This window comes from Pristis pectinata, chromosome 13, assembly GCF_009764475.1.
Source record: "Pristis pectinata isolate sPriPec2 chromosome 13, sPriPec2.1.pri, whole genome shotgun sequence".
Lineage (NCBI taxonomy): Eukaryota > Metazoa > Chordata > Chondrichthyes > Rhinopristiformes > Pristidae > Pristis > Pristis pectinata.
Window position 1 is genome coordinate 18,527,990 of NC_067417.1, and position 15,829 is coordinate 18,543,818.

Below are 15,829 nucleotides of genomic sequence, written 5' to 3' on the forward strand. Positions count from 1 at the left end.
ACTCATAGCCCTCTATTTTACTCAGCTCCATATACCGATCTAACAGTCTCTTGAAAGACCCTATCGTATCAGCCTCCACCACTGTTTCCAGCAGCCCATTCCACGCACTCACCAGTCTCTGAGTAAAAAACTTACCCTTGACATCTCCTCTATATCTACTCCCCAGCACCTTAAACCTATGTCCTCTTGTGGCCACCAATTCAGCCCTAGGGAAAAGCCTCTGACTATCTACCCTATCAATACCTCTCATCATCTTATACACCTCTGTCAGGTCCCCCCTCATCCTCCATCTCTCCAAGGAGAAAAGGCCGAGTTTCCTCAACCTGCTTTCATAAGGTATGCTCCGCATCCCAGGCAGCATCCTTGTAAATCTCCTCTGCACCCTCTCTATGGCTTCCACATCTTTCCTGTAGTGAGGTGACCAGAACAGAGGAATGTACTGACTCATAAGCCACTTTGTAGATTCATGGACATCAACAACAACATCACAATAATCAATATGTATAAACAACCAAGCTTTGGAAATTTTAATGTTAGTGGACCAATTCTCACATCAGTAGCTTGGGAATATTTGGCTATTAAGAACTTGAACCTTTACTTAGAACTCACTGATGTTTCATACATTTATTATTTCTTCCACAGAAAATACCTGCTTTTTATCAATCAGAGCCAATTTATCAGAGTCTCCTGTACTGGCCTCTTGATTCAGTACAGAAGAGACAGATTCAAACAGTTGGATTAGTGAAGAACTGTTGGCCATTTCCTCTGACAGAGCCATTAAATTCTCTGAGAAGAGCGTTGCCAGATCCTTGTTCTCTCTGATCTTTGAGAACTCATGAACCTGCAGTGGGATTGAAATAAATGTAACCAGGTTATTGCTGGTACCACTTCCTCCATTTTAAATGAACATATTAACTGTGACCCACACCTGCTGTGAACATATTACACAAGAGGAAGGTTAGAGAAAACAAATTTTAAAATATTTTTAAAATTCTGGAAGTAATGAACTGATTTCAGTAAAAGAGAAAATGAAGCTGATAAGTATCATAAAAGCCCAAAAAAGTTTCCCTAAGGAAGCTCAGTGGAGGATTTAAACTAATATGGTAGGGGGATGGGAATCCAGGCAGAAAGGCAGAGGGAAGCAAGGCAGAGACCAGAGAAAAAGTTAGAAAAGAGAAAAGTAAGAGTGGAGTACAGACAAGTCAAATGCAAAGGACGCAAAGGTTACTAGATTTCTCATACAAATGCAGGGTTCAATAGTTTCATCTAAAACCAGTGTATTATGCCTAAACAACAGGATGAGGGAGAAGTTGGCTAGCCTAGACTGGAAACATGGGCTATATGGTTGGACAGTTGAGGAACAGTGGAAGAATTTCAAAGACACTTTTCACGGTGCTCAACAAAAGTATATCCCAGTTAAAAGGACAGTAAGGGTGGGGAGAGCTGGCCTTGGGTAACTAAGGAAATAAAAGAAGGCGTCAAACTGAAAGCTCATGCACACAGAGTCACCAAGAGGAGTGGGAAACTGGAAGATTGGGAAAACTTTAAAAAGCAACAAAGAACCACTAAGCAAGCAATAAGGAAAGGAAAGATAGATCATGAAAGTAAACCAGCACAAAATATAAAAACAGATAGTAAAAGTTTCTATAATTATATAAAGTGGAAAAGAATGGCTAAAGTGAATGTAGGTCCTTTGGAGGATGAGAAGGGGGAAGTGATATTGGGTAATGTGGAAATGGCCGAGGCCTTGAATGACTATTTTGTGTTGGTCTTCATGGTGGAGGACATATCTAACATGCCAGAGATAGATGTTCTGGAACGCGATGGGAGGTCAGGACCTTGATACAATCACTGTCACTAAAGAGGTAGTGAAGAGAAAACTAGTGGGCCTAAAGGTAGACAAGTCCCCTGGTCCTGATGGGATGCATCCCAGGGTACTGAAAGAAATGGCAGAAGTTATAGTGGGGGTGCTTGTGATAATTTACTAAAATTCTCTGGACTCTGGGCAGGTCCTAATGGATTGGAAGACAGCGAATGTCACGCCACTATTTAAAAAAGGATGTAGGCAAAAGGCAGGTAACTAGAGGCCAGTTAGCTTAACATCTGTAGTTGGGAAAATGTTTGAAGCTATCATTAAAGAAGAAATAGTGAGACATCTGGATAGAAGTGGTTCCATCAGGCAGACACAGCATGGATTCAGGAAGGGCAGGTCCTGTTTGGCAAACTTACTGGAGTTCTTTGAAGATATAATGAGCGCAGTGGATAGAGGGGAACAGGTGGATGTTGTATCCTTGGATTTCCAGAAGGCGTTCGATAAGGTGCTGCATAAAAGACTTATCCATAAGATAAGGATGCATCGAGTTGGAGGTAATATATATTGGCATGGATAGAGGTTTGGTTAACCAACAGAAGGCAGAGAGTTGGGATAAATGGGTGTTTCTCTGGTTGGCAATCAGTGGTGAGCAGGGTCCTGCAGGGGTCGGTGCTGGGCCCACAACTGTTCACAATATACATTAATGATTTGGAAGAGGGGACTGAGTGTAGCGTATCTAGGTTTGCTGATGACACTAAATTGAGTGGAAAAGCAAATTGCGCAGAGGATGCAGAGAGTCTGCAGAGAGATGCAGATAGGTTAAGTGAGTGGGCAAGGGTCTGGCAGATGGAGTACAATGTTGGTAAATGCGAGGTCATCCACCTTGGAAGGAAAAATAGAAGATCAGGTTATTATTTAAATGGTGAAAGATTGCAGCATACTGTTGTGCAGAGGGACTTGGGAGTGTTTGTGTGTGAATCTCAAAAGGTTGGTTTGCAAGTGCAACAGGTTATCAAGAAGGCAAATGGAATGTTGGCCTTCATTGCTGGAGGGAATGAATTTAAGAGCAGGGAGGTTATGTTGCAACTGTACAGGGTACTGGTGAGGCCGCACCTGGAGTACTGCGTGCATTTCTGGTCTCCTTACTTGAGGAAAGATACACTGGCTTTGGAGTTGGTACGCAGGAGGTTCACCAGGTTGATTCCAGGGATGAGGAGGTTAGCCTATGAGGAGAGATTGAGTCATCTGGGACTATGCTTGCTGGAATTCAGAATGAGAAGGGATCTTATAGAAACATGTAAAATTATGAAAGGGATAGATAACATAGAGGCAGGAAGGTTGTTTCCACTGGTAGGTGAGACTAGAACTAGGGGACATAGCATCAAGATTCAGGGGAGTAGATTTAGGACAGAGATGGGGAGAAACTGCTTTTCCCAGAGGGTAGTGAATCTGTGGAATTCTCTGCCCAAGGAAGCAGTAGAGGCTACCTCATTAAATATATTTAAGACACAGTTAGATAGATTTTTGTATAGTAGGGGAATTAAGGGTTATGAGGAAAGGCAGGTAGGTGGATCTGAGTCCACAGCCAGATCAGCTATGATCTTATTGAATGGTGGAGCAGGCTCGACAGGCCAGATGGCCGACTCCTGCTCCTATTTCTTATGTTCTCACCTTCCCTTATACCACCAGACCAACACGTGACTCAGGTCCCACAAGCTCTCTGATGTAGCTGAGCAATCCACTCTGTCCATCAAACCAAGGAATCTGGGATGGCATTAAATGCCAGCCTTGCCAGCAAAAGCTATGGCATGGATGGTCATCCCGTCAATCTGACAACATCTGCCCAGTAGAACCTAGACTGTTCCCCACTGCTGTATCTGATACACAGATTTACCTCAAGGTGAGGATCAGGCAGGCAAAAGGCAAGGCTGATGACAAAATGCTGGCAGATGCAGCTTGGGAAATTTTAATTTCCAGGCCTTACTTGCAAGCCCAGTATTTGACTTCCCATGTGTGACCAGTGGGAAGTGGTAAATGCTCTAAACATTGTTTGTAGGTTATGGACAAATGTTTTTTCTTTAAGAAAGGATTAACTTCAAGTATGTTCAAACTGCTTCTCTACGTCCATTAGACCAACCTGATAGAGTCATAGAGTCATACAACACGGCCCTTCCCGATCAAGATGTCTACCTGAGCTAGTCCCGTTTACCTGCATTTGGCCTATATCCCTCTAAACCTTCCCTATCTGTGTACCTGTCCAAATGGTTTTTAAAGATTGTAATTGTACCCACCTCTACAGTTTCCTATGGCAGTTTATGCCATATCCCCACCACCCTCTGTGTGAAATTGTTGCCCCTCAGGTCCCTTTTAAATCTTTCCCATCTCATTCACCTTATCTATGCTCCTCATGATTTTATGTAGCTCTATAAGGTCACCCCTCAGTCTCCTACGCTCCAGGGAAAAAAAGTCCCAACCTATCCAGCCTCTCCTTGTGACACAAGCCCTCCAGTTCTAGTAACACCCTCGTGAATCTTTTCTTCACCCTTTCCAGCTTAATGACATCTTTCCTATAGCTGGGCGACCAGAACTACACGCAATAGGAATCCTGATTGCACTCCCTCTCAGACTCCTGGCTGAAACAGTGGTAATATTAATGTTGTCAATGTCTCACAAATCTTGTCACTGGTTTCAATCAACACTGAGATTAATGCCATTTAATTTCCAACAGGGATTAATTTACCCATTTATTACAGCTTGGTTTATGGTATGCAATAGAACTGCAAAAAAAATATGAACAGAAATCACAAAAACTGCAGCAAATGGAAATTTGAAATAAAAACAGAAAATACTGGAAATATTCAACAGGTCAGGTGGCATCTGTGGAAAGAGGAGCAGAAAGAGGAAGAGAAAAATATAAATTGCCAGTTCATATCAAAATCAATGAGATGGTATAGAGAAGGATCTGATTATTTCTGGTAATAAGCAAATCTTGAAACAAATAGGGTATGGATTGTAATTAACTCATCAACAAAAAGCTCACAGCTCAAAACATTATCCCAAATTTACTCTTCTGATACAAAAACCAAAAAAAATGCAGGGAATGATCAACAGGTCAGGCAGTGTCTGTAGAGAGGGAAGCAGTCAATCTTTCAGGCCAAGTCTAACTCTTCAGATGTTAATTGTCCAGCTGTGTATTTGTTGTTGATCCAATTTGACTTTAGACCTCAACCATTCAGAGTTTTTTTGCCCCACCCCCCTCCATCACCCCACCATCAATATTGTCTGTTCTGTTTGGAAATCCATAATTCTTTCTGGGAATTCAATTCCCTAAAGCAAAAGACACAACGTACCGTTGCTGTTATGACAACACTGGTTAAGGAGCCCAACTCATCTCTGATAGTGATTGTGATATTCAGCTGGTCATCATTCCTTGAGTCTCCCAGCGGTAGGTAAGTGGGTGGCATTATTGGCTGTGATCCACAGTGTAAAGGAATATCTGTAAAGACATTAAAAGCTGTGTGATCTGCAAAACACTGCGTGAAAGGGTAACTGAAACACATTCAACAGTAATCTTCAAAGAGAAGTTGATACAGGCAGACTCAAAGGGGAGGACTTCAGAGAGTACCAAGGGGAGTTTGGACCAAATGGTGTGCTGCTGGACTGCAAGATTTTATGCTTCTCTCTAGATAACCCAGAAATAAAGTAAACCCCCATTTAAAATCTGTTAAATTTTTGGCAGAAAATGGAATCTCTTTCTTTCTTTCTTTCTTTCATAATATTTTTTATTAATTCCAGATAGAAAATACAAAGTACATGAAACAAAAGAAAAAAAAATGTTACAAAATACATTGTATTGAGTCACACTTGAAATCACAATACCTCATATTGATAAACAGAAATGATAACTAATTAATAAAGTGGGATAATTTTATTATAAAAAAAATCTAAACCCACTACCAAGACCAAAGCTGTTTGGTTAAAAAAAAGACAAAAAAAAAAGCCCTGAAGACATAATAGTATTAGCCAATATCAGTGCTATAAGCACCAAAGCAATGGTTTTGAAAGTAGTTCAAGAAAGGTCCCCACAGTATTTGAAAGTCCAGATTAGATCCAAAGTCTCTTAATTTAAAACTTTGCTTTTGTTTAATCCACACCCTTTATTTCTGGGTATTACATCTGAAAATTCTACAGATCATCTGGACAACTCTTCCCACCCCAGGAGTTACGAAAGGAGCCAGTGTGGTTTAAAAAACAAACTAAAAATGTAAAGCAGTTAGAATCCTTTCTACCAAAGGCCAATGGGTGCCATGCATCAAATTGTCCAATTACATGTTTCTGTGCTGAAGGCATATCGTGCATGTTGTCTCGAGGCTTGTGCATGGTAAATTATGTTTGCACATACTGAAGAATTTCTAGGCATGTAATATTTTTGGACTGAGCACAATGGATATTACCTGGTTTCACAAAAAAACAGTAGGTAAGGCCTGAAGATCGGCAGGATGAGTTAGAGTGGCAGGTGACCGTACAGTTGATGCTGAATTTCGTGGAGACAGTTGATCCTTCTTTTGGAGAAATGCTGCAGGATGGCACCGGCAATGGAGGCATCATACTGACAATGTAGTCGTTGTATTTGTAATATCCATTGTCACTTATCCCTGGGATAAAACAACACATCAACAAATATCTTAGGTTAGCTCACCTTGTTCTGTAGTTTCTAAAGCAAACAGAAATTCTTCAACAAGTAATTTATCTTTTGTCTTCAATGCCCTTTAAACTAACCAGACTGGGGTCACCAACAATGATGGACAAGTTGTGGGCGGGGTTCTTTGTAAGTGAGGTGCATGGGCAGGATCACAACAATAACACCTAGAAACTCTCTCATGTAGGATGACATTCATTTTCACTGCAAAAGTGAATTCTATCTGCAACAGTGACCAGGTAAAGTGCACAGGGAGTGTGTAACCGAAGATCCTGGAAACAGTACTGGATAAATGGGCCAAGAAGTCTCCTGTACCTATGGACATTGAATAAACTGATATTTAAAACTGAAATAGGAGAAGGGAAAGATAATACAAATCTTGGAGTATTGTGTTCATTTCTGGTTGCCTCATTATAGGAAAGATGTGGAAGCTTTAGAGAGGGTGCAGAGGAGATTTACCAGGATGTTGCCTGGATTGGAGAGCATGTCTTATGAGGATAGGTTGAGTGAGCTTTTCTCTTTGGACAGAAGGAGGATGAGAGGTGACCTGCTAGAGGTGTACAAGATGATAAGAGGCATAGATCGAGTGGACAGTCAGAGACTTTTTCCCAGGGCGATCATGGCTAACATGAGGGGACATAATTTTAAGGTGATCGGAGGAAGGTATAAGGGGGATGTCAGGGGTAAGTTGTTTTTTTTTAAACACAGAGAGCAGTGGGTGCATGGAACACATTGCTTGCAGACGTTGTGGGGACACATAAGAGACACATGAACGATAGCCACATGAATGATAGAGATATGGGGAGCTATGTGGGAGGGAAGGGTTAGATACTGTAGATCTTAGAGCAGGATAAAATGTCGGCACAACATTGTGGGCCGAAGGGCCTGTACTGTGCTGTAGTGTTCTATGTTCTATAAGTAAGTTACCTATTCCTGAAATCTGATTTTTTTGAAGTACTATGGTACTCAAAGTGTGTGCTGTGACATTCAGGAATAAGTTTCAGGGGGCTGCTACATGAATGTTACCTTCAGTCTGGTCAAACACATGGTTTTGCATCTTTTCTTCCCTGATAATCCAAACAGTTATGAATGATTATTCACATTCATTTAGGTCGGAGAATATGATGCATTTTCCACTTGATCATTCTCAATTTTAGAGTTGAAGATGACAAACATTTTCTTGGTTTATTTAAGAAAATTGACACACAACACAAGGTATTTCACTTTCAGATACTGTGATATGAATCAGGTGATCAATAACCTCAATGATTTTAAAAACAGCACTGGTTGCTCAGGAGATCAATACAACTTACCCACTGCCCTCACTTTTAATGTTGGAGCAAACTTAGCCAATTCCTCTTTTCCCAAAACCAGAGTGTTTGTATTTTCCTTCATTAATACTAATGATTCCAGAGCAGTGTTTTGCTGTTTGATGTTACAAACAGAAGGCAAATTGATCTAAGGTATAAAAAAATGCAAATCAATGGATTCTGAAAAGCAATCTGAATTCTCTCTATTGACTTATTAATAACTTGTACCTTGGTTTTCTTCTTTTACCTGAGAGTTTGAAGGATTAACCCTGTACCAATTATATTTGATTGAATTCTTGCATTCTTGACAAGAGACAGTCAACGTAACATTTTCTGAAGGATCAACTGGATTGCAGTTGTCCTTACACCTGAAAGACAGCACAGGATAACTGTAGTCAGATTCACCTCCAATCCAATAATTGCTAAATTTGAGTTATTAAGGTTATCCCAGCAAAATATTTGTTTTTATATTTTGGTGACTATTGGCTGCTGTTTCAAACTAAATGAAGTCATAATTCAACTACATATTTTCCCCCAATTAGGGCCCCACCACCAAGAAGTCAAGAGAGAAGATGTTGTTGCTCAGGTTGTGCCCTTTACCCTGAAGTAAAACTTTTGAAAAACATTAGGATAGATAAGTCCCTGGGACCGGACAGGACTACAGAATACCACAGAAAGTGAGGGAAGAGATTTCTGAGCCCTTGGCGATGATCTTTGCAAGCGTTATTGTACTTCTGCTGTCTTTCATAATGAAACTGTTGATCAACATAATGTAGTTCAGTAGTTAATCATCCTGTAACCTTTAATCTATACCTGATATCCATTCCTTTTTTGCCTTTCTTGATGAGGATCAGGCATTTCTCAGCTGTGCTGTTCTTTTTGCCAGGAGCACTTACAGTTAATCTGACAGAAATGAAAGAGTTTGGTGGAGGTAGGCAGGAGCGGATGATGGTCAGATCCTGTTGGACAGTGTTGATTTGGCCATTCCTTGTACAAACATCCCACAATGGCCAGCATACACCTTAACAAGGCAGAGAAAAACATATTGAAAAAACAGAGGAAATACTCCTTCCTTCTGGGGTGGGAGTCAACTAAAAATCATTACTCCTAATCTCAAAACACAATAATTTTCCCGAACCTGCCGTTGAAGTCTTTCCATTGTAGCATAAGAAATAGGAACAGGAATAGACCATTCAGGATGATTACAGCTAATCTTTTAGCTCAGTACCACTTTCCTGCATTATTTCCATATCCCTTGATTCCTTTATTATGTAAAAATCTACTTCTCTCTCAGCCATAATTTTACCTTATAAGGGGCTAAAGAATTGTATTACTCACTTTTAATTGAATTAAAACCTTGTGTGTTACACCAACATTGTTTGTGAAACTCACAAAAGGCCAAGTCTTGAATGGCAAAGTTCACGGAACAGCACTGTCAGAACTTCTTATGCAAAATTTTGCTGAAATGTACACTTTCAGTTTCAGCACTGTGTTCTCTAGTGAGGTGTGACAAGATCTCATGGTTGCTGGCATTTAGCACAGCAAGCAAGATCCCTGAAGCCAGCTTTCAAGGTGAGAGGGGAAAGATTTAGTAGGAACTTGAGGGGCACTTTTTTTTATATATTGGAATTGTTACATGTACTGAAGTGCAGTGAAAAACTTGTCTTGCACACTGTTCATACAGATCAATTCATTACACAGTACATTGAGGTAGTACAAGGTAAAACAATATCAGAATGCAGAATAAATTGTGACAGCTGCAGAGAAAGTGCAGTGCAGGGAGATCCTAATGTGCAAGGTCATAACGAGGTAGATTGTGAGGTCAAGAGTCCATTTTATCATATATACAGAGGGTAGTACATATATGGAATGAGCTGAGAGAGGAAGTGGTTGAGACAGGTACAATAACAACTTTTAAAAGACAGTTGGACAGGTACATGGATAGGAAAGGCTTAGAAGGACATGGACCAAATGGGACTAACTTGAATGGACATCTTGGTCGGCATGGAACAGTTGGGCTGAAGGACCCATTTCCATGCTGTGACTCCTAACGGGACACACCTCACAGCAAACAACACTCTTCAAGCTATTGGGGAGTGTTGCTACTGAATGAATGGATGCTGGATTGGTGGAAGAAGGTGGGTGAATGCTCACAAATGTCAGAAGAGCTTGGAAAGGTCACTGTAGAATGGTGCTAATGAGAATCACGTTCTTTGTGCCTAGGGACGATGGAGAATCTGAGGCCCTACAGATAGGTGCTCCTGTCAAGAGGTCTCTATAAGGCAATGACTGGTGCCTTTGAATGGCAGCACTTCAGCCAAGCCTCAAATCCATCAAACTAAACCAAAGAGAGAGGAAAGAGGAAGTAAATTGGAAAGAAAGATGGCAGAAAGGGAATGGAAGGGGAGGGAGAAAAGTGAAGTATAGTAAGGGGAAGGAGGAGGAGGAAAGAGGGAAAATAGAAATCCCTTACCCAGTCCCTTCGATGACCAGAGTATACCAATTCTCAGTGGAATGTCATCTTTAAAATGGTGGCAAATGGATGAGTGCAGTGCCCCATTTCCACTCCAGAGTTGTCCAAGCCAACTTTTCTGATCATTGCTGTTAATGAGATCTTGTTGTGTGCTAGTTGGCTGTCCATACCTCATATCACAACTGTAATTATACATTCGCTGCATGTGCTTTGGAAGATCCGGGGTTAGGAAAGGGACCATATAAGTGTAAGCAAGCTTTATTTTTTCCCTGAATAAGCTTGGCCTCTCAAAATAGGCTGTACACCAATTGCATTTTAGGCAGTCGGTCTGTGCATTCTGCCAGTCAGCTGTCTGGACAGTTAACATCTATCCCCCAGACTCTGAGATCCATCCAATTCGATTCTCATCTCTTCACATCTCTGCACCCCCCTCCCCTTCCCACCATCAGATCCATGTCCTTCCTACATTAGTAATGTCACTGATGGAAAAGGATGAGAGTGAAGAACTGGGCAAAGATGGTGCATTATTTTAGAGGGTATCTGAGGGAGAGACATAACTGCAGCTGGGCACTATTTGGAGTATATTATCAAAGATAAGGTTGTGACTGGGGTGTTTTAGGAAACAATAAATTATTTATGAATAGAAAGTCATCTCAGAGTATTTTAATAGGAATTTTTAATAAATTAGGCATTCTCCATCCAGAGACTGTTCTGGATGGAGAATGCAAGAAGTGTGAAGGACTACATTTAAAATGCTTTGACTAAAAATGTACCCTGAAGTTTCAACTGATTTAATAACATACCACATGACCAATGGAACATCATTTTACTGTGGTCAAGCACATCATTGTTCCTCGATTTCCTCCCGCTCAGAACAAGCTGAGAAAATGGATTTACTGCCTCCAAGTGGCTACCTGTCACCTTGGCCTGAAGTGATTCCAGCTGGAACCTTTCACTGGGTTCTCTCTTTGGAGGGAACTGAAAGAAAAATAAAACTTTGGCTTTGGTCAAGTTACTAATTACTTGGTTATGTTGATAAATTAGTGAGTTATGATTGATAAGTTAGCATTTAATTTGAAGAACAATTATATGGCTTTTAAATTACCTTGGAGCTGCTCGGCTTCTCCACTGTAACTGCAGTGCAACTGCATCAAAAATTCTCATTTATGGCAGTGGAGAGTGGTTGTGATTATGAGGAAATTCACAGCATTGTGCAGTGTCAGTGGCTCCACAGGTACCATGTACCTCAGAAAGCTCTCCTGGGAATCATGTAATGTCCAGTATAATGTGAGTGTTATAAAAGATTATCCTGCAGTGCACCCAAAACGATGAAGCAATACTGAGTGAAATTATGTTATATCTTTACAAACTGATTTAGATCTGTACAGATAACTTCTGGCATAGACTTTATCCTCTGTGATTGTGTCAGCAACTGAATCAGTGTCAGGTTCCACAGGTGAACCATTGAAAATTTCCATACATAGAGAGGAACAGGAGAAAAAGGCAAGTTACACCAACTACCTGATTCCTGTTTTCATTCAAGAGATAAGATATCTTTATTAGTCACATGTGCATTGAAACACACAGTGAAATGCATCTTTTTTGCACAGTGATTTGGGGGGCAGCCCGCAAGAGTCACCACGCTTCCGATGCCAACATAGCACGCCCACAACTCCCTAACTTGTACGTCTTTGGAATGTGGGAGGAAACCGGAGCACCCAGAGGAAACCCATGCAGACATGGGGATAACGTACAAACTCCTTACAGACAGCAGCCAGATTTGAACCTGGGTTGATGGCGCTGTAACGTGTTATGCTAACCGCTACACCAATGATTTTTTAAAAATTACAAACTGATTTTTAAATTTTAATTGCTTACTTGTGGCGAAGGCAGTTCAGCTTCATCCTTGGTTTTATTGTGCAAAGTCACTGTTGAAGGAAGTGAAGACATTTCTCAGGAAAACTTAATCTATTTGCATTTTGTAAAATACTCAAGGAGCAGAGATTAGACTGGTTGTAATGAAATTGTTCTACCAGCTGCTGCACAGTGTATCACTGGCAACAGTATTAACCATGATTTCTGATCTGTGTTCACCGCTAGCAAGGGCTAAGGGAAGGAGCAGGCTCTACTTGTATTGGAAAAAAAAGTTGTATTTTGTTGCGTACAGTAACTCCAATTCTTTCCTTCATCTGTTTAATAGACCAAATCTATTCATGAGTTCAACCAAGTTATTTGTAAATCTGTGAATAAGGTTCAGAATTTGAGGAGGGGTTGTGGGAGGGTGGAGTGTAGGGAGATAGTAGGGGTGAACTAAGGGTCTCCATTTGGCCCCCTCAAGCCTGTTTTAACTTTCATCAGATCATGGCTGATCCTTAATCTGACTCCAGATTTTGCTAATCCACTGAACCAAAATATATTCATTTAAAGAAAAGATCAGGGTGATTAATTATTCAATAAACTGCACACAAGAATGTGGAGTAGTTATCAATGAAACATTTTATAGTAACCTCGCTTTGTTTCTTAACAAAACAGAAGAAAATATTGTTATTATATGAAGCATTTTCAGATAGGCTGGCAAGAAATGGTCTTAACTTGGCATTGTGCAATGACTTCTGTTTCCTGGGTAACACAGGGAAGAAACTAAATTCCCCATCTTCCATAGAATAAAAGTGCATTTTATACAGATTCATTCAGTAAAACATCATTATGAAGGTGAAATTGGACATGCATGGAGATGCAAAGTAAATAGCATTGAATCGTTCACTGGCTATGCACAACCCACCCCTTCTTCACTCCCAATGACTTGTGTAAAGTGCAGCTACACCATTCCACCTGCTTTACACTACAAGCCAAGACCTATTTCACCCACAGGAAGTTTAGAGTTTATTAATGGATGGTAATATTGACCAATATTTATTTCTGATCCGACACCACTATAAAACAAGGTCTCATCATTATCACAATGGATTCACAAGAGAAAGAATTACTCTAGTTGTTCTGTTAACATTGTACAAATAGCTCTTTAAAAAATACAGATGGAAGTCTGTGGGAGAGCTTCTGCACACAAATCGACAGCTGTGTTGCCCATATTTTAAAAGGAAAAATACACTTCAGCAGAACATGACTGTAAAGCACCTTGCAGCATTCTGAAATGCACGATATAAATAAATCCTTTTTAACCTGATGGAAACTTTGAAGTCTGCAAACCTGATTATAAAGCTATTACTTTCCATTTTACACTTACTGAATATGAAGAGATTAGAGTCATAATGCTATCGTGTATTGGCCTTCCTGCAGGCTGCTCAAAGACAGAAGATCAAAATCTGTTTCTTATTCCAATGTTATTTTTAAATATAAAAAGCTTAAGAGTACTTACCTCTATCATTAATATCATGTGGTGTCAGAGCTGAAGTATTTGCCACAACAGTGATGTTCCCAACATTAAAACTGATACTAGAAAAAGCATTGACAGCTTTCCCCCTAACCAGAAAAGTACCTGCACACAGATAGAAACCAAAGGGAAGGTCAGTATAATTGGGGTGCGTAGGTCAATATCTCCAGTAATTTCGAGGTTTCACTTACAATACAATGGTGAACAGCCGATTGAAGATTAATAAGTGTTTTCCTCAGGAGCATAAAATAAGAATTAGTCAATCAAAATCATTCTAGTTATAACATATTAGAGTTAATGGTCCTGAATCAAAGGGAAATCTCCTGGTCTCTGGCAGAAATCTCAGAGAACAGGTGTTATTAGTTCTTACATTATTTCCTTAGTGTTTCTAGTCTCACTCTAAACAAATGACATAATTTAAGACCAAAGTTTTATGATTTTGTGGAGACAGGACAATAGCCTTAGTTTGAACTATTAAATTTTGGTAAATTGGCCTGTTTAAATAAATCTTACTGTCTTAATTTCATGACTCAAATCATTCCTGATTTACATCATAATTGCAGAATCGACAATTATGGTTCAATAAACACAGAATACTGTTAAATTATTCAGCTAAAAGAAAAGGGAGCTACCTTCAGAATTCATTGGAAGGCTGTAGGCTCCCAGATTGCCATCAGGATGCTCAATGACTTCAGAAAAGGTCTCGTTAGGACCGATAAATTCAAATTGTAGCTCGATTGGGGATCCATGGGATACAGAGATGTTTATAGTCAGATCACTTCCAAGCTCCAAAACAGCTGTGTTTACTGTAGCCTTCAAATCCTTAATTGGTTCCACGAATTGAACTGTAATGTTCTGAGATACCTCTCGAGCTGTCACATTATTCTTTGCTAGAATGGTTATCTGATGTGCACCTGGACCTATCATTTGTTGGATGGCACTATCCAACGTGACATTCAGAGGAATAATTCCTTGGAACGCAGTGATGGTGTGAAGGGTGACTGCTCCAGCTAACACAACATAGGTTACATTTGTACCTGTGGAATCAGAAAACCAAGCAATTATTCTCGCTTAATAGCATTAAGTATATTTTATATTCTATAATGACATAGAAGGAGTCCATTTCAGCCCATTGAATCAAGCTTCGCTCACAGACTAATCCCATTCATCCACTAATTTTCCCTGTAACCTATTGTCCACACATTCCCATCAACTCCTCCCAGATTGTGTCACTTACTGACGAACTAGGGGCAATTTTCACTAGATAATTAACCTACCAACCAGCACATCTTTCAGATGTGAGGGGAAGTCAGAGCATCCAGGGAAAACACTTGCAGTCAGAGAGGGAATGTGCATCATTCACACACCCACCACCAGGCTGAACCCTGAATGCTGAAGCTATGAGACAATGAGCCTACCTGCTGTACCATTGTACTTGTTTAAATTGGGTGGCATTGTTGCTATATTACTGAACTAGTAATCCAGAAGTATAGTCAAAGACCCCACCCATCCCGGACATTCTCTCTTCTCCCCTCTCCCATTGGGCAGAAGATACAAAAGCCTAAAAGCATGTACCACCAGGCTCAAGGACAGCTTCTATCCTGCTGTTATAAAAGACTATTGAACGGTTCCCTAGTACGATAAGATGAACTCTTGACCTCACAATCCACCTCATTATGACCTTACACATTATTGCCTGCCTGCACTGCACTTCCTCTGTAGCTGTGACACTTTATTCTGCATTCTGTTATTGTTTTACCTTGTACTACCTCAATGCTCTGTATAATGAATTGATCTGTATGAACAGTATGCAAGATAAGTTTTTCCACTGCACCTCGGAACAGGTGACAATAATAAGCCAATTCAAAGTCTTTATTAATGATTTCAAATCCCCACAACAAACTGACCTGACTGGATCTTGACCTGTTGATGTTTATATGACATGGACCTTATCTGTTACTCTTCAGTTCAAACCCTGTCAGCTCATTGGTAGAGCTCCCTTCTTGGAATTAAAATGTTGGGGTTGGGTGGGGGGGGGTGGTGGGTGGAGGGTCAAATATCATTCCAGCAACCTTGACATAAAGATCTAACCTGACAGTCCAGTGCAGTACTAGAAGATTTCAACTTTCAGATAAAACATTAA

At 40.3% G+C, this 15,829-nt stretch overlaps 1 protein-coding gene across 1 annotated transcript in view; it reads right to left on the reverse strand.

Annotated features, from left to right (window-relative positions):
• Positions 1 to 15,829, reverse strand: part of LOC127577464 (polycystic kidney disease protein 1-like 2) — a 103,268-nt gene that overhangs the window by 69,641 nt on the left and 17,798 nt on the right. Inside the window, exons 7-13 of the mRNA XM_052028689.1 lie at positions 14,319 to 14,723; positions 8,636 to 8,843; positions 8,070 to 8,190; positions 7,826 to 7,970; positions 6,268 to 6,468; positions 5,164 to 5,309; positions 650 to 841 (exon numbers count right to left, since the gene is read on the reverse strand). Coding sequence (XP_051884649.1) covers positions 650 to 841; positions 5,164 to 5,309; positions 6,268 to 6,468; positions 7,826 to 7,970; positions 8,070 to 8,190; positions 8,636 to 8,843; positions 14,319 to 14,723 — 1,418 coding nt within the window. The remainder of the gene's footprint in view (positions 1 to 649; positions 842 to 5,163; positions 5,310 to 6,267; positions 6,469 to 7,825; positions 7,971 to 8,069; positions 8,191 to 8,635; positions 8,844 to 14,318; positions 14,724 to 15,829) is intronic.